The sequence below is a fragment of the Artemia franciscana genome, chromosome 8, assembly GCF_032884065.1.
Source record: "Artemia franciscana chromosome 8, ASM3288406v1, whole genome shotgun sequence".
Taxonomy (NCBI): Eukaryota; Metazoa; Arthropoda; class Branchiopoda; order Anostraca; family Artemiidae; genus Artemia; species Artemia franciscana.
Genome location: NC_088870.1, coordinates 25,468,301 through 25,488,469, shown reverse-complemented (window position 1 = coordinate 25,488,469; position 20,169 = coordinate 25,468,301). Strand labels below are relative to the sequence as shown.

The 20,169-nt window shown below is 35.6% G+C and overlaps 1 protein-coding gene and 1 long non-coding RNA gene across 3 annotated transcripts in view; one reads left to right on the top strand and one right to left on the bottom strand.

Annotated features, from left to right (window-relative positions):
* Nucleotides 1-20,169, bottom strand: part of LOC136030206 (uncharacterized) — a 422,925-nt gene that overhangs the window by 181,845 nt on the left and 220,911 nt on the right. The window lies entirely within an intron of this gene.
* LOC136030199 (uncharacterized) overlaps nt 1-20,169 on the top strand; it is a 48,929-nt gene that overhangs the window by 24,994 nt on the left and 3,766 nt on the right. For both annotated transcript variants that reach the window (XM_065708969.1, XM_065708968.1), the window contains 4 exons: nt 3,980-4,283; nt 8,702-8,843; nt 16,729-16,918; nt 18,064-18,312. In XM_065708969.1, coding sequence (XP_065565041.1) covers nt 3,980-4,283; nt 8,702-8,843; nt 16,729-16,918; nt 18,064-18,312 — 885 coding nt within the window. The remainder of the gene's footprint in view (nt 1-3,979; nt 4,284-8,701; nt 8,844-16,728; nt 16,919-18,063; nt 18,313-20,169) is intronic.

Below are 20,169 nucleotides of genomic sequence, written 5' to 3'. Positions count from 1 at the left end.
CCGTCCGTGCTTGATTGAGTGGGTCAACTGCAGTCTGGGATCATTTTATGATCTAGGAAAATTGTTAAGTAAGTGAATGAAATTTTACGGAATAGGTATTTTGCTCAGATTACGGCATTGGAATTTTTTAAGTACATATGCTTACCTCCACTACTTTTAATGGTTGAGCAATTCTTAACCATGTATGAAGGCTAATCCTGAGATAAAAACAATAGAAATAAAAATAATTATGGTAGAATTGAATTTGCCATTCAAAATCTTTCCTAAATATAATCTTCTTACCGTAAAAATTTCAGCCCCTCCCGTCTGTCCCTATTAATGAGACAAAATTAAGCCGTAAATTGTATTCAAATTCAGGGAATATTTGATTAAAACACAAGCGACCCCAAAACATGATCCATAAAAAATTGTATATTATAGCCCAAAGTAAAAATTCAGTTATTATTTCCATGTTGTTTTCTTGTAAAGTTTATATTATTTTCAGACTTTTTTCTTTTTATTTTACAAACGGTTGGTTTTTATTTCTCACTCTTCTACCGAATATCTGTGTTTGAAGCTTGTTCAAACAGTTTGTGATAATGAACTGTAAGTAATTCGACTCAGTAGGAACCAAAACTCCAAAAAGAGCAACTGCAAAACAAAAAAGAGCTGTTTTCGTTTTTGATATTCTTTTTTTGCTATATCTTCTCGCTATTACTATCATCTTATATATCTCACATTATATATTACTTCTCACTAATATACTATCATCTATTCTTTCTGAAGTATCTCTTCTCACGGGATGTAGTTATCTCTTCTCTCCTCTGCAAGAAGAGATGTATCTCTTCTTGTGATGCTGTTTTTTAAAACTTGTTCAAACTAAAAGCTCATTGAGTATCAATGTCGCTATTTGAAAGTTTACTTTTAAGTCGTTGTGTCCTTGTGGACAAGTTTAGCATATTCTACTTCTCTTCAACTGAAAGTAAATATTTTTCAAAATCCCGCAAAAATAGCCCAATTCTCTCCAAACTTTTTATTCGTCAGTTAAAAGAATCTTAAAAGGGATGGTAGCTATCAAGGTGTACATACAGTTAAAGCAGGTAATGAGTAAGCTGGAACATAGAAGATTAGTAGCCTAAAACAGCCACACTAAAATGTAACAGCAATTTCCTGTTTGTTTTTGGGATTAGATTAGGTCAAAACTAATATACCAGCTTCATAATGCTTGTGACTGCCAGACTGCCAATCAATACTGTTCTCTCAGAAAATTAAATGGTGCTTTTTATAGTTGTAGTATAGTGATCAATGAGTATCAAGCATGCCGTTGGGTATGCATTATTTTTTATAATACCATTAGCATTGGAGTGTACAACTCCATCCATAAAGAAAGATTAGTAAGCTATATATAATATACTTCAGACTTTGAATACTGTTCTGCACTAGCGGTATTAGGGTAAATATGATGCAGTACTTTTGATAAAATGGTACATTTAAAATTATCGATTGTGATATTTATGGCTAGTTACATTACGGCAGCTGTTGGAGTTCTACTACTGACAGCTTTGGAACTTTTTGAACACCTGGTTGACCCCCCCCCCGAGTTTTTTTTCTGACTAGTAAAAATGTAACAAAAGTAGATATAAATACAGTTTTGTGTTTTTATTTATTTTTTTATTTTTATAAAATGTTGATAATGAATTGGAAAATGTCAGATATTGAAGAAAAATCCCCGCTTTTCACTATAAGTTATGTGTTTGAATAATTGCCAACATTCATTATCTATGGGCCTTGCCCCAAGGCCTGTCGAGGCCATGTCATGCTTGAAGGCTTACCCTTGATTTTATTGGACCTTTAAATTTTTTTACACAAAATGTCTATCTCAAAATTGCGATCAAACGTCTTAGAAGGGTATAGGGTACTGTTTAGAGGGCCAGTAAGGGTGGTTGGTTTCCTGGCCACTCTTGACTCTTAAAAAAATGCACTAGCACTTCTGATTTTCAACTAGCTTCATCCAAAGTCTGTGCGATCGTCACTTCATATGAAACGGCTCTGGAAAGAAAATAATTAATATATTGGTGGCTTGTGCTCTTTACTATGGACAATACTTGAGGTTGCGTCCGATACATGAGAGGAAAAAGAAAACAGTATAGTAGGCTTACCTTGAAAGTTGACCTAAAATTGAATATTTACATGCTTCGTAATTATAAGTCCTGTTTAGATGCGCATTACCAAAAGTTTTGGAATTTTCTTGCATGTTTTCGAAAGGAGGAGCCTGAAACTGAAAAAAAAGTTCGGAACTAAAAACCTTAATTTTTACTGCTGCTACTAACAATTCACGGTAGCACCAAGCTGCCTAAGACCAGCATAGCTACGCACACTCCATTATTTCAAAGCCTCTTTCTCTACAACCTCCCAGGAAGCTCCCCTTTGCTTTAAACCTTTCGTTATGGCATCCTCCCATCCCACGGTCGTCCTGCTTTCCGTTTACCCCTAGATGATTGCCCTAAAAGGACAACCTTCGGCAATCTGTCATCCTTCATCCGCAGAATGCGCCCTAGCCATCACATCCTTTCTCTCATTATAGCCCTAGCAAGCGGGATTGAACAATTATTTTGCACAACCTGCTGTTTGAAATACGGTCGTCAGCTGGGTCCCCAGAATAATCGGTTGGCAATTTCTCTAGAAAATATCTAGCAAATCTTCATCCGCTTTTCGGTGTGCCTTCGCTTCAGAGTCATATTTGACCATCACCGTTGCTTCTGATATTCTAATCTTGGTTTGCAGGCTTATCTTCTTATTCTTCAATTTTTTTTTTTTTTTAACTGTGAAAAAAACTCCCTGAGCCTTGGCTATTCTACTTTTAGCATCTTCGCTGCTCCCACCGTCTTTACTAATAACGCTACCAAGGTCAACGAAGCTGTCCACCTGATCAATCTTTTCGTTACCCAACATCAGTTTTTCATCTTCACTTATTCCTAGCCTTAGTGACTTAACGTTCTTAACATTAATGTTCAAATCTGTTCTAACACCCTGAACTCGCAAAATTTCTAAAAGGTCATTTATTTTGCTCTCACTTTCATCTAAGATGCTTAAATCATCAGCATAATCGAAGTCCAGGAGAGTCTTTCCTCCCATTTAATTCCGTGGTCTCCCATTGCCTTTCCTGTGCTCCTGAAGACAAACTATATCACATGATCCAGATAAAGGGGGAAAGAACACAACCCTCCTTAACTCGTAATTTGATACGAAACCAGCTGTTAACCTCATTTCCTACCTTAACCGCAGCAGTGTTATTCTCGTACATAGTAATTTTTTGGTCTTGAGAATTCATCCCTTCCTTTTTGATGTACGTGGAGAACTCGTGGAGAACTTCTGTGCAAGTGGAGTGAGATTTAATACGCTTTTATATAATTCGGAAATAGTATTTATTGTAAGCAAAGACCACAAACAATGATACTTAACACCAAGTAATAAAAAAAGAAAAAATTTGATGTGCTCTACACTTGCTATTAGGAGTTTCCCCATTATTAGCCATCCTATAGAATCTCATGACCATGACTCATAGCTCCCTGTACCTGCCAGTTATTCTCATAACTCAAACATGAATTAAAACGATCTTTCGTATCTGCACCCACATAATGAGTTTGAGTATGGACACTTATTTTTCTTACGTTACCAATAAATGTGTTTTCTTCCTCAAGATTCGAATTATCAGCTCGTAAAAATCTACCTTAAAACTTTTCTTTTTCGCCCACTTAAAAAGTAATACATTCTTTTAAGGCTTGCCCTATCGGTTCTGCTGCTTCTTTCTTTGCTTGCCACTTCTGAATTTTTGATGCCTCGAAATGTTTTACCTTTACTTCTTTCGCTTGAGTGCTATTTCTTTTTACATATAAACCGTAAACTTTATTCACTATATGCCCCGATCCACACTTTTAGTATTTTTCTAATTCTGTAAGAGCGAAAATCTACAAATGTTATATTTTCTTTCTTCATCAAGGGTGAAATACACATGCAGTCAACCCACACAACTATACCTGATAGTTTGGCCGAGAATGAGGCAGCTGATTGTCCTTTAGACATGAGCAAAAAGGTACCTGAAGTCTCCAGATTGCATCTAGAATGTGAAGATGAATTTACTGAAAACAGTCAGTCTGACCTTGAAACTGCCTGTTTTAACCCAGTACCCAAAGAAGGTCATCTTGACAGTGAGAAGAATGAGGAGTACAGTATGGATGAAGAAATTAATATTAAAAATGAGCTTGCAGATGAGCCTATGGAATTGTCAACCGAAAATAGAGAAGGTAATTATCTTGTTTTCTTCTTTTTGTGTGTACTGCCGTCGTCACCTACAATACATATCGTATTGTTAAATTTTTGAAGAATTTAGCTATGAGTTTTTATGGCACTTGGTATTAACCAAGTGACATATAGCAATCGCCAATTCTGTCGGTCTGTCTGTCTGTTGGTCCCAGTTTTGCTACTTTAGGCACTTCCAGGTAAGCTAGGACGATGAAATTTGGCAGGCATATCAGGGACGGGACCAGCTTAAATTAGAAATAGTTATCGCTATTAAGAAATCGTTATCGCTAGAAATTAGAAATCGTTTTCCCAATTTGACCATCTGGGGGGAGTGGGGGGCCGGTTAATTAAAATAGAAAAAATGAAGTATTTTTAACTTATGAATGGGTGATGGGATCTTAATGAAATTTGATGTTTGGAATGATATTGTGTCTCAGAACTCTTATTTTAAATCCCGACCGGATCTGATGACATTGGGGGGAGTTGGAGGGGGGAAACCCTAAAATCTTGGAAAACACTTAGAGTGGAGGGATCGGGATGAAACTTGATGGGAAAAATAAGCACAAGTCCCAGATACATGATTGACATAATCGGAACGGATCCGCTCTCTTTGGGGTAGTTGGGGGGGGGGGGGTAATTTTGAAAAATTAGAAAAAATTAAGTATTTTTAACTTGCGAAAGGGTGACCAGATCTTAATGAAATTTGATATTTAGAAGGATCTTGTGTTAAAGTTCTTATTTTAAATTCCGACCAGGTCCTGTGACGTTGGGGGGGGGGGGAGTTGGTGGGGGAAACCGGAATTCTTGGAAAATGTGAAAATTGGGGTATTTTTATCTTACGAATAGATGATCGGATCTTGATGAAATTTAATTTTTAGAAAGAATTCATGTCTCAGAGCTCTTATTTCAAATCCCGACCTGATCGTTTGACATTGGGGGGAGTTGGAGGGGGAAATCTTGGAAAAACACTTGGAGTGTAGGAATCGGGATGAAGCTTAGTGGATAGAATAAACAAATGTCCTTGATACGTGATTGACAGAATCGTACTGGATTCGCTCTCTTAGGGGGAGTTGGGGGGAGGGGTTCAGTGATTTGGCGAGTTTGGTGCTTCTGGACGTGCTAGGACGATGAAAATTGATAGGCGTGTCAGGGAGCGGCACAATTTGACTTGATAAAGTCGTTTTCCCAGATTCGACCATCTGGGGGGCTAAAGGGAGAGGAAAAATTAGAAAAAGTTAGGTATTTATAACTTACGAGTGGGTGATCGGATCTTAATGAATTTTGATATTTAGAAGGACATCGTGACTCAGAGCTCTTATTTTAAATCCTGACCGGCATTAAGCCTCTTATTTTCCTTTTTAAATCAATCTATTGATTCATAGAATTTTGTTAGAGCTCATACCATATGATCTCTTGGCTCTTAGCTCTTCTCGCCTCGTCAAAAGTGCCATATGAGCTCTTGGCTCTTGTTCCTTGCGTAGTTCTTTTCTTTGCTATTGCTAATGGTACAACTAAATGAACTAAAATATTATGTTGGAAAATTACAAGATTTGTTGGAAAGTTATTGTTCAAACAATAGGTCGTTTTTTATCCTTTTATATATATATATATATATATATATATATATATATATATATATATATATATATATATATATATATATATATATATATATATATATAGCAGATTTGAGTATAGCAGATAGCGCAGCAGATTATAGCAGATATCTACATAAACTTGACTCTACTTATGACTTTCGGATATCTATTTTTTATTTTTCTCTGTGTTTCCCGCAGCTCAAACGTCTTTCAAGCGTCCGCAGACTCCTTTTTAAAGAAAATATATATATATAAAAATAAGTTGTCTGTCTGTCTGTCGAGTGACGTCACTGTCTACATATGATGTCTCAATTATTTCATCATATACCAATTCAAAAACGAATGTATTCAAGCCGAAGTAGCTCAGTTGGTAAAGCGTTATGTTCCAGGTTCTAGTTCCGAGAGGTTCCAGGTTCGAACCTTGGCTTTAGCAAAATAAAAATATAAAAAAACTAAAAACTAATAAAAAAAACTAAAAAAAACTAAAAAACTAAAAACTGTAAAAGAAAAAAAAACTAAAAAAAGAAAAAAACTGAAAAATAAAGGAGAAAAAGAAAACTAAAAAAAATAAAAATAACTAAAAAAGGTAAATGTATTCAAGCCGAAGTAGCTGAGTTGGTAAAGCATTATGTTCCAGGTTCTAGGTCCGAAAGGTTCCAGGTTCGAACCTTGGCTTTAGCATTAATATAAAACAAGAAAAATAATTAAAAAAGGTAAAAACTACAAAAAAAAAACTAAAAAAGAAAAAAATCTAAAAAACTAAAAAAAAGGTAAAAAGAAAAAAAAACTAAAAAGAAAAAAGAAAAAAACTAAAAAAGCTAAAAAAAGGTATAAACCAAAAAAAAAAAACTAAAAAGAAAAAAACAAAAAAATTATTTCATCATATACCAGTTCAAAAACGAATGTATATACAGACTGGGACACCGGGATACAAATGACGACCGGGACACAGGGAATCTATCCATCTTATATATATAAAAATAAGTTGTTTGTTTGTGTGTCTGTCTGTCGACTGACGTCGTGTTCGTCTCATCATATACCAATTCAAAAACGAATGTATTCAAGCCGAAGTAGCTGAGTCGGTAAAGCGTTATGTTCCAGGTTCTAGGTTCGAGAAGTTCCAGGCTCGAACCTTGGCTTTAGCATTAATACAAAAGAAGAAAAAAAACTAAAAAAGGTAAAAACTACAAAAAAAACTAAAAAGAAAATACTAAAAAAACTAAAAAAGCTAACAAACTAAAAAAAAGGTAAAAACTAAAAACAAAAAAAAAACTGAAAAATAAAGGAGAAAAAGAAAACTAAAAAAAAAAAAATTAAAAAAAACTGAAAAAGGTAAAAACCAAAAAAAAACTAAAAAAAAGGAAAGAGACAAACAATTTATTTCATCATATACCAATTCAAAAACGAATGTATATACAGACCGGGACACCGGGATACAAATGACGACCGGGACAGGGAATATAAATGACGACCGGGACAATCAAAGAGATATTACAGACTGGGACACCGGGACACAGGGAATTTAATTTTTATAATAACGACCGGGACACCAGGACACAGGGAATATAAATGATGACCGGGACACTCAAAGAGAAATTACAGACTGGGACACCGGGACACAAATCACGACCTGGACACAGGGAATATAAATGACGACCGGGACACAGGGACACAACTACAATGGCGCGTAACTAATATGGCGCGTAACGACTTACGTGCGCGGGGGGTTTGGGGGGCGTGAAGTGCCCCCCCCCCCAACTAGGTGTTGGAGTGAAGTGCCCCCCCCCCAACAGCTAGTATGAAATAAATATAAAGAGGGAAACCTTTACAAATGCCTTGTCCATTATTTGCATTGCCTGTGCCTCGCGCAGGTCTGACTTTTTTTTTACTACTAGCTACTCAGTTCAGCACCAACCCGTCTGAGGCCAATACAGCTACGCACGTGCCTCTTCCACCTCGATCTATTCAAAGCCTTCCCATTTACATGCTCCTAGAAAGCTCCAGTTTCCCTTAAGTCTTTCCTTACGATCATCCAATTGATTTAAATGGGTCTAATGATGTAATTAAATAAATAAAAAACAATGTTTTTCAAATGAAAGTAAGGAGCGACATTACAACTGAAAACGAACAGAAATTACTCCGTATGTGAAAGGGGCTTTTCTTCCTCAACGCCCCGCTCTTTACGCTAAAGTTTGACTCTTTCTCTTAGCTCTACTTTTTTTAAAAAGGAAAAAACTTTAGCGTAAAGAGCGGGGCGTTGAGGAAGAAAAGCCCCTTTCGTATGCGGAGTAATTTCTGTTCGTTTTAAGTTGTAATGTCGCTCCTTACTCTCATTTGAAAAAACTTGTTTTTTTTATATTTAATTTCTGGACGTTTTTTAATTCATACATGTTTTGATCTTGGCTCTCCGCACATAAATAATTAAAACAAAATTTGCATATTAATTTTCTTTTTGGCTAAATGGCTTTCTCAAAGTTTTAATCGGAAGATTTTGAGAAAAAAGGAGAGAGGGAGGAAGCCTAGCTGCCCTCTAATTTTTTGTTTACTTAAAAAGGAAACTAGAACTTTTAATTGTTTTACGAACATTTTCATTAGTAAAAAATATACGTAATTTACGAATTAACTTACGTAACGAAGTTCAGCTAGCGAAATTGCTATGAAATCTTAGCATTTCGCAACAAAATGTTTACATTTATAATCCTGTTGGTTTAACATAGATCACATTGAGCACAAATATTGCATAGAGCACAAATGTTTGTCAAAGACTGAGATCTTAATTCCGTCTTTTAGCCGTTGAATTTGAATTTCTTTCTTTATTTTAGCTCCTTGTTCTTCTAAGAGTGATCCAGAATGTTGTGACTCGATGGACAGTGAAGGTTCTCCTGAAAGCCTGGTTCGTCGAATAACTGACGATATAAGAAACGGGAAGAAAACAATTGGTCGAGGCTCAAGCCCTTCTTTTAAGTAGGTTTATAGTTTCAGAAAACATTTCACACGATAAATTCAGTATAACCTTTTAAATATTAGACGTCACAAAACTTTAAAGGATAAAATAAAAACTCAAAAAGTTAAAAAAAAATTTTTAACCAGCTATAGATTGAAGCTACAAGGTCAATTATAAATTAGTGTAACACGAAAAATTTTGACATTTGGAGATAGCTCTTAATAGAAATAAAGATTATAGCTATAAATATCATCTGGGCAAAAATAACTGATTAGGGAACATAAAGAAAAGTGTAGCGATCTGACGAAAAAATTTTATATTTAAGGCCAGTTTTAGCTTTTATCAGGAAGCAGTAAATTTGAACCCACTAGTCAGTTAACAATTAAAGGTAAATTAAGATGATAATGGCGAAAACCATGGTGAGTTAGGGATCTTAGCTTCCTCCTTTTAAGACAAGAAGAAGCAGTCTTGCTTTAGTTTCACTGTCTTCTAGAACATTCATAATTGTAAACATTGCATAAGTTGGGGTTTGAAGGAGAAGATAGCAAGCCATCAGGATAAGTCTCAGAGACCTTATTCATTTAGGTTTTATATCTTTATCTGGTCATTTTTGTTTGACGAAAGTCTCCTCCTCTTTTTTCTTTTTTCTTTTTTTTCTTTATTTGTGCATAAAAAAACAATATGACTTGTTATAACTTCTTTGGGGTATGAGAAGAACCAAAAATAGGTAAATTTGAACATTTAGTTCACTTCTCGAAGGTACAATTTTTATTATCTTTGAAGAAGCTTACACTTTTAAAGTTACAAATTTTCAAGATATTAACTGGCCTGTCGAGTGTGTTTTTCGTTTCCTTCCTTTTTTATATATTTGTGTACAGACTGCAAATATAGGCCGTATCAGTTGCATACACAGGTTCATCCCCCAAGGCTATTAGAGAAATATTGGAATAGAAAAGTAAGATTTAACAATTCTTCCCTGAGATATAGGGTTGTAAGCACATAGTTTGAATATATACAGCAGGGCTTGTCCAAAACTGTCGGTACTAAAATGTCCTTTACTAGTTTCAATTAAATTTTCACATAAAAAGAAAAAGATAGCTTCTGTTTCCTATTTCACAAAGCTCTTTCAAGTCCATTTTATGACAATGTTTTTTTTTTTTTAAATGTCCCACAAATTGCAGTGTAATTCATACCGTAATGGAATTTATTTAAATTTATAGTAATGTTAAAGTTTCTGTGAAAATCTCTAGTACTGTTGATGTGACAACGTCATGTGCCATACCGATTATTATGGCACGTCTTCCAAACCTACTTCTTGTCCATTATTGGCCGATAAAGTACCTATTTAAGTGTTGGTTCCTTTCTGGACTAAGGAGACATGTACATCCCATGGAAAAAATTCAAATAATAAAAGCCATAAAAAACAAACAAACATGAAGAATTATACAGCAATAACTTTACTACCTGTGCTAGGAAAAGCTTATGAACGATTGGTGAAACAAAGAATGAACCAAGTGATTGAATTGAATAGAGGACTCAAGAATATACAGTGCGGATTTAGACGTAATAGAAATACAGAGGATGTGATGCTGATGTTCATGAATGATGCTGTTTATGCTTTAGAAAACAAAAAAGTTTTACTGATGGCATTTTTGGATGTAGTATCAGCTTTTGAAAGTATGGTCCACCGTCATATATTAGAAGCAATAATGGTTGCTGCAGTTAAAGGTCAGCTCCTAGAATTTTCAGACTCTTTTTTAGAAGGAAGAAAAGTTAAAATCAAAGTTGGAAGTTCCTATTCCCAAAGTAAAGTATTAAGAAGAAGAGGAGTGCCACAAGGCTCAGTGCTAGGACCTGATTACTACAATCTAAGTGAATATGATCTCCCTGTTAATGAAGGAGAAAATGGAGCAGGTACATTTGCAGATGACAATGGTATATGGGTTATTGCAGATAATGTGAATGAAGCAACAACACAGTTACAAATAATCCTTGATCAAGTCCAAAGGTGGTCCCAAGAAAACTGTGTCCAATTTTCTCCTGAAAAATCTAAAATCATGATGATTACAAGGAAGAGAAATACAACATTGCCCAGACTGTACCTTAATAATAAGTTATTGGAGATTGTGGGTGAATTTAAATGGCTTGGTTGCATCTTCGACAAGAACCTATCATTCAGACCACACATACAACAACTCAAGATCTCATGCTTGAAGAGACTCAATATTATGCGAATGATATCAGCAACAAGATGGGGTCCCAAACCAGACTTTCTTTTGGAATTTTATATCAAATACATAAGATCAAAACTAGAGTGTGCTTCATTGGTGTATGAGGCTGCCAGCCCGTCTGCGTTGAGGCTATTGGACACTGTACAATATAGTGCCATAAGAGTTTCATTTGGAGCCCACAAAACAACACCTAAGCCATTCTTAGAATCAGAAAGTGGATTGGAAAGTTTGGAAGTGAGAAGAAATGTGCGTTTATTGAAATACTTGAAAAAGCTTTGGACGTCAGATCACAACCACCCGTTTAAATCTACGATACTTAAAAGAAAAAGACTATGGACTTCCTCAAAGAAACAGCATGGAATTATTAAAGCTTTGCATTTGGCAGAAAATTTAGGATTACAAGTAAATTTAAACCTAGCACTGGAAGTACCCAATCTAAATATCACGCCAATATGGGCCATTCAAAAAGTTTCATGCTTTTGTGATTTTGAAAAATGGGATGGATTGGATTATAATCAATCATTCACAATGGAGAAAAGAATGACCTACCCAGAAGCCATGGACGTCTTTACTGATGCTTCAAAAAGTGACAAGGTCGGAGCTGTGTTTTGGATACCGATGTGGAATGTCAAAGAACTTTACCGTCTCCATGAAAAAATGTCAATTTTCGACGCTGAAGTGTTTGCTATACGACAAGCAGTATCATATCTATATAAAAAATTACAACGCGGGGATCAAGTTAGAATATGTACAGACTCTAAAAGTGCTGTTTCATGTTTAAAAGAATTCAGTGATGGAGCAAATCAATCAAGACAAGTGATTTCATGCTTTGTATCCATGCAACAACTGCTTTCTAAAGGAATAAAGCTATCGCTTCATTGGATACCTGGTCACAGGAAAATCGAGGGTAATGAACAAGCTGATTTAGCAGCTAAAATGGTCGCCAGTGCAGACATGCAAATAATGCAAACAACGACACCGACAATAGTATTCCAGATAGAAGATATAATACAGCAGATAAAACAGTTTAGCTTTGAAGAAAATAGAAACCTCTCTGGAAATCTTTTGATTACAAAGAAGACCAGAAGGAAATTTGAAAATAAGTTATATCAAGTTATATCAAAATTTGAAAATAAGTCATATAAAAGTTTATCAAGAGAAGAAGGAAAAATTGCATTTCGACTTAGGTCACAACATGCAGCTACAAGATCATATCTTTTTCGTTTCTATGGAGAAGATCCGAATTGCATCTAATGTGGTCAGATAGAGACCTTAGCACACATCATCATCCATTGTGTCCACACAGAATGTTACAGGACAGACATTAGAAGGTTTATGAGAGAACATCGAATAAAACTATGTGAAGAATTACTCGAAGGAGCATTAACTGAAGAACAATCGGTTGAAAGTATAAATTTAGTTTGTGAATTTTTTAGATTGATTGATGGAAAAAGGACGTTGTAAACTTTTCGCAGCGAATTGTGAAAATCCAATTGTGGATGGACCCTAAGGTGTTAAAACACAGAGGGGGTGTTTCGGTGATTCACTTCACTTCACAAACAAACATGATAATCAATTTAGATAAGTGACGTTCCTGACTTAAATCAGTCACAGTTTGTCCTCTAGGCACGTAATTTCATGGCTCAGAATTAGTCCCTAAAGTTTCTTTATTTGGCTGAAGTCCCTTCCAAGTCCCTTTTTATTCAGAAAGTCCCTAAAATTCCTTATATGGGAGCATGATATATTTGAAAACCGAAGCATAATGTATTTGGAATACGCTTTTTAGATAGTATAACTTCACCACAAATGCGGTTGTACTAGTCTCTTGGTTACGTTGTCGCGGCTCAGAAAGAAGCAACAAAGCAGCGGGGACTTAGTCTATGGCAAAAGTGAATCAACTGTTGTAAACATAGGTGCTAATAACGGCACAAAATTGGCAGGTATGGTGGTTGGAATGGATGGGTCACATTGGGGTACTATTCAAGGTTAAAGAGTCATATTGGCCTATAGGTTGAGTGGGGTGGAGGAGTTATAGTGTAGTAACGCTCAAGGATAGATAATTTCCTGTTGCTTCATAAAATAAACCATATCAGTATGAATTTGTTCGAATTGACTTATATTCGAATGTCACAAATTATATATTCTTTCCCTTTCATGGTTACTTAATAAACTAATTGCAGGCTGAGAAAGAAGAGGAGAGTGCCATGGGTGGAATACTCAGTTGGCAAAAATATTTTACTCAGTGTTGGTCTTGCTGTATTTAGACCTACTTGTCTTTCAGGTTTTCCAAGTGAATTTAGGTAAGACAATAAGCAACTGCAAATTTTTTGCTTGTGGTTGACTAAAGAAGACCCGAGTGGTAGAAAGATCAGACGAGTGGTATAGGATTTGTGATAATGAGTTTTGTTTTTACTGCGAAATATGCAGGGAAAACCTTAAAAGCTTATACGTATTGAAGCAACTTCCTTTGTCGGACGAGCATAAGAAACAGGCTGTGATCCACCTTAATCCGCTACAGTTATGATTGCGTGGATCTGCTAGGCAACAGTTCCAATCAGAAGAGCTATCACCAAGCAATAGAAGTAAAATTCATGAGATGTTTTGTGACAAAGGTGCTGCATACAAAGCAGAAATCAGCTGGATACTCAACTCCTTGCAATCTTCTATTTAGGTTTTCTTTCAGAGATCAAGTTGTGAGCCGCCGTCTGGTGGACTTGCTTCAAGGGACATGCAACAGGTGAGGACATTGTAAAAAAGCCGATGGTATACATTGGGAGTGAAAATTTACCTCTTGGAAGACTAATAATGATAGGTAGCGACGGGTCTAATGTCAATAAAAAGGTGTGATCGCAAATAAACGGATTGAAGAAGAAAAAATTTCGAAATAGCTTGTGAACATTGGAATGTGTAACATCCTTATTTTGCACAACGCATTCACGAAAGGACTCCAGGAATTTGACGAGGAGGAATCCGACTTAGTTGTCATCTTCAGGCATTGTTTTCTTGGCTGGCCTGCACGATGTGATGATTTTAGAGACTGCCAGAAAAAAAGGCATCCCATGCAATAGTTTCATTCAGCACGTCCCAACAAGGGGCCTGTTGTTGGGTCCTGCTGTTCTCTGAGAGATTGATCAGTAGCCAGCACTTGTGGAGTATTTTAATGCATTACGTGCCATCAAAGAAACATTTGTCGAATGTCGCATTGTCAGCAAAGTATCTCAAGATTATAAGCTACCTAGAAAGGAAAGATGTGCTTATAGAACTTAAATTTGTATATTCATCATCTGAGCTTTTTATAAAATTCACAGCAGCTTTTCAAAAGAACGAACTCCTTTTGCACGCTCTTCATGCCCAGTTGAAAAATTTCTTGTCGCTGTTTTGGCGAGATTTCTGAAACCCGACATTCCCATGCCTGCTGATGAAATTTATACCAGTTTGCTTGAGAACTTCGACAACTATTTGCAGGATACTATTGTAGGTGAGCCGGTCTATTTTCTGTTAAATCCTCAGAAACTCAACTCGGCAGAAAGAAAAGGGCTCCGTCGAAGGGTTCGAAGGTATTTCAAGGCAGCTGCCGAAAACTTGATCCAGAAGTTCACCATCTCTTCTAATAGCCCTCTCGAAGTGCCTAGGTGCCCGAATACCACGGAAAAGAAAAAAAGCTAGAAGTCTATCAGATATAGTTGTGCTTGCTCGAGAGTTCACAATAGGAGTAAGTGTTGATGATATTAGAAGTGTGTGGATATTGCTGCAAGCCGAGAACTCAGTAGAACCAAAGCCATCACTCGTCGACCATTACTGACACCAAGTCTTCTCTACGATGGATGCTTTTGGTGGGTAAAATTATACGCTTTTGTCGAAGCTTGTAAAAGCTTCGTTGACACTATCGCACGGATATGCTGGCGTAGAGAGGGTTTTATCGCTCCCAGGAATAGTTCTTCCGTCAGACAGAGCCTCCATGTCAGAAATAGACATAAATATAAAGCTATGTGTGATTGACGAATTAAACACACATTGAGGCCAACCCGAAATGTTTTCTATTCCCAAAGGATTGCCGACTTTGGCTAGGTTGGCTGTTCTAAAATACTAAGACTTTGGAGGGCAAAGCAGAAGAACAAGCTGCTGAACGAAGCGTCCAAGACCAAGAAAAAGAAAGGGAGCTGAACCTAGTTGATATCTCTTGCAGCAAAAGAAACTAGATCGATTTCAGGAATCATTGCAAAAAAGCGGGTCTCTGAAAAACAAAAACGACGAATTATTGATGCCCTCTTGAAAGAGGCCACCCATCGCTTACTAAAAATGGTGGCTTCAAAGAATCTCGGGGACATCACCTTGGCCAATTCCCTACTAGAGAATGCTGTGAAAAAAACGAAACATTTGTAAAAGAGCGGGCTGAAAGGACGTACAAAAGAGTAAGTTGGACCTGATAAGCAAGTTCACAAATATCTCAAAAAAGTCGAAGAAGAGAATAGGTTAGCTTGCAAGCTGAAGTCTTATGGATTGTTTTTATTTCTTTCTAGTGTGAAAGCTGCTTTTCTTTTTTGTTTTAAATAAACATAACTGAAAGTTTGAACAAAAAGAAAATGGAAAAACAAGGACAACTAAACGTCTCAAGGGAAAATGAGTTCCTTCCAAGGCTAATGAATATGATGATGATTAGGGTGGCTTGGCCACCGTTTCTGATTCATGAGCAAAATAACGTTTTGACTATGAATGACAATCTAAATTCCTTTCCACTTTGGTCTCTTTTGGTCCCTTTTTTCACCCCTAAAAGTCCCTTGACAGGTTGTCAAGTTTCTTTTCTAATGAACAAGAATCATTCCGAGTCCTATAATTTGTTTAACTGAAAAATTTAATTTTAATTCCGTATGTAATGTTCAAATTAAGAAACCGGGAGAGTAGAACTAATCAAACACCAAAACCAATCAAATTTATGAATTAATGAGGCTATATTAACTAAAATGGCTCACACTAACACAAGTATATCACAAATACAATCGTTTAATTTTACAGCAATTATAAATAAATAGATTAACCCATAAAACTAAATAAATCAAGTATCAACTGCTCCTTAAAGTGTTTTTGTCAAAATGTCAAGTAAAGTAAGGAAAAAGCGTCTTAAAATATCTTAGTACTAGAAACTTGGTAAATGCTTTGTTGTGCACCATTGCTTGCCATTTTTTAGAGTCTGGTGTTAAGTCTATCAGTAAGAAAGTCCTCAAAATCCGGCAATAGCACATGGTGAGCTAAAAAGTTTAGATATTTTAGTTCTTATCGATAGTTCAACTTATCCGCGGTTATTAGGGGATTTCAGGTGAAGATCTTTCACTGTGTTATCAGTTTTAGATGTTGAGATCAAGTGAAAATCTGCCAGTTTGTTTTGTTAGACTCTTCAATCTTTCTCTGTGCTGTTCGAAAAAAGTCTAATTGTCGTATCTGTAAGAAAGATATGACGAGAAAGAAAGATTCTCGACATGACCTGATCTTACACGCCTGTTTCTTGTCCATCGCATCTTTACACAGTCACTAATAAACACACATGCACATTCTACGAAACTTTTTAGTTTTATTGTTATGGATTCAAGTTTTCAACAAATAAACGTGCGAATCAATTTAAATGCCATCATTTGATTTTCTTTGACTCTTTAACCTTATATACTTTTGTCTTTTAAAGCGTATGTGATGGTGAAGGGAAATCTACTTGTCATTTCTGCCAGAAAGTATTCTCGAAAGCCTCACAGTTAAGGCTCCATATCAACATTCACTATATTGAGCGCCCATTCAAGTGCATAGAGTGTGGAGTTTCCTTTCGAAATAAGGGTCATCTCAAGAAACATATTCAGTCAGCTATTCATCTAACTAAGGTGAGTCAAGGCAATACCTGTAGGTGCCGACTTTGAGGGGAGAGGGGTCTACCATTACCTTTTAACTGAATAGACCAGGCAATAGAATCCGAAATGCGCAATTTCTACTATACTATTTAAGACCAGAGCAGTGAGAAGCAAAAACCACAAGACCCTAATAGATTTATTCTTGAGCTGTATATCATGATAACAAAGAAGAATTGGGCTTGAATTATAACTAGTACGGCTTATAAATAAGTTACCAAATAAAATACATAGTTTAGTTTTTGGTGCTTAATATGCTAAGGAAGTAAAATGGCCTGGTTGATATGTCTCATGAAAATTATCCTATTTACCGGGAGTTGTAATATTAGCATATCTCCTCTATTTATTTTGAACTCAGAAATCGAAGGGTAGTTCGCCAGGTTATAATTTACTATAGTTTTATCCAACTTTCATGTATACAGTTTTATCCTTGTTCTTATTCTTGAAGAAGAATATATATAGTTATATATAGTTTATCCAACTAAATAATTTTGTTCATAGAACATATTAACTGGGCTATGTATCCGTCAAAGTTGGTAGCCACCAACCTGTTTTGCGTCGAAAAAGTTCATGTCAAGGTAAAGTTTTGCAGCTCCGGGATGTGTATTGTATCTTTGCGTATGCCCCCCCCCCAGGAAATTCAGAAACTTGAGGTAAACTTACCTTATTTGATAATTTAGACCCATCCTACACATACACACTTATAACGTTTTGAACGACATAGGTTTGAAAATGAATTTTAATTCACATGTTCTCACACTACAATAAAAAAAGTAGTCTCAAAAAAGAAGTGTTTTAACATTATAAGGAGCCATCTAGAAGCTAAAATGATTGATTCTATATTTCAAACTTGACAGAGAAATATCAATTAATTCTAGAAAAAAATTGAAAACATCTTGCCTATCAAATGCTAAGTACTCCTTCAGAAACCAATATGACCAAGTTTCTAGGAATATGTTTCGCTGTAATCTCTATTCTTAAACACAAAGGCAAAAATAAGCAAATTTGAGACGATTCTGAGGGTTTTGTTTGGAGACATTTCCAAGGCATTGGACACGTTATGTTTGTTTTTGTTTTTACCTTTTTTCTTTGAAAACACTATCGCTTTTTTTTTTTCATAGGTAAATAAAAACGGCACATTTGGTATACCATCAGAAGATAATCCTCGACCATTCAAATGTAGTGACTGCCTTGTTGCCTTTCGGATACATGGCCACCTAGCCAAACATCTTAGGAGCAAGTCTCATATTATGAAGCTGGAGTGTAATGGGAAATTGCCTTTTGGGACTTATGCTGAAATTGAACGCTCAGGCATCAATATTAACGAAATTGATACGACGGACTGTCAAAATACTTTGGATAGTTTAAAGGTATTTCAACTAGTCTCCCATTTGCTCTGTTTATTTATCCTTAATTATCCTTATATCCTTAATAACCAGAGAAATTTAGAAAAATAAAATTTAAGTACAATCTTTTGCCGTTTTATGTCTGCATTTCTAGATTAATAAAACTTAAGGTTTCTTGAAGATTCAAAAATATTTGTTTAAATGTGCACTTTGATGTACAATTCATCCGTGGAAAAGAAGGGTAAAAGTGACTGTCTATGAAGTTCTAGAACCGGGCTGTTAAGAGCTTTAAAATTTTTTGAGACCTAGAGCTGAACCTAAGTACTCTGTGATATAAGGCAAGTAATGAAGTTTTTCCTTTCCGTTTTGCTATAAAACTATTTTCATCCTGGTTAGATAGGCTTTTAAACAACCAAATACCATTACGTTGTTTTATTCTTAAAAACGAATACCCTAACTTTTGATATAATACTTCGGAACACTTTTCATGCTCAAGAATAAAAATCTGTGTTCGCAGTAAAATATTTTTTTTTGCTAAATTCAAAAATACAATCTGAATTTTTAAATTGTTCTAAATTTTCAAAATAGGACCACTGAATCAGAACTAAAGACAATAAAAGATATAATAGTTTGTCTTCAAACAAGCTTTTTTTCGCTTCAGATTTTAAGTATATTCTTGGTCATCAAGGCGCAAAATACTATACAATAGCAGAAGAGCTGACCAGTAACTTTTTTAGTGATTCAAAGGACCTTGGAATTTGATTGTTCATGCCCAGACATTTAGAAACATACTTAGAAGAAAAAGTTCCAAAAGCAAAGTATTCTTCCCTCTTTTTTATGTTTTCAGCAGAGAAGGAAAATATTCTTTTCTATAGAATTAAGAGCAATTCTCTCATTCTGAGGTAAGAGGAGTTTGCATAGAATAATCCATTCTGCAACTCCGCACTACATCACTGAACCACTCGATCTTTACATGTCGAAACATCCTGTAAGAAGACGCAGATGTAAAGAAAGTTTCACCAACGTAAAGTTCAAGCCTGTCTATAGCTCAAATATCTCACTTTGTTCTGAAAGATTGGTGTGTATAAACATCATACATTTTTGAGGAAATGCCGACGGACATAGAAGAGTATTCCTGCATTAGCATTGCCAATTCAGTAGCCATCTCTCGTAAATGGGCAAAATCATCATGAATTTGAAAGGAGAACAAAATGGATTCTAGATTCTTCAGTCAAACAAGAAGAAGAAGAAATGATTCATAATTTTCTCGTTATGATTTTTAAGTTTTTTTCTTAGACTACCCGTAATTCTATGGATTTTTTAAATCATTATTTGAAAACTACAGGTGCCGGAAAGAACTTTATTACTGTTTTGAATTTTATGCCACAAAACTGAACTGTTATATTCCCAAAACGCCTGAAGTTAGTATTTAGAATTCATTTCGAAAAACTAGTGGTTGATTGTTGCTTTAGAACCGCAAAGAAACTTTCTTAGACCAAAAGTATCAATTGCATCACAAAATTAACGCTAAATTTACCATTAGTAGCTTAGTTTGCATTAAGCTGAAGTAGAAAAAACAAAAATTAGAAACATGAACGAGAATCAGTACGGTCCCAATGTCACTAGAGCCCCTCTTTCTGAGCCAAAAACATGTCCCTGAAATCACTGCTACGTTTGGCGTATGAAAAGGTATGGATCTTAGTTATAAATAGGACCCTCTATACAAAAAAAATAATGACGTTATGCTGTTTTGTGCAATATTTAGATGCATTAGCAGTCGACTTTTTCCTGCTAGAAAAAGGCTTCTCAGCGACGACAATTACCTTCTAACATTTTGTTGGATCCTGACAAAATTACCTTCAAACAGGTTCATTGTAACTC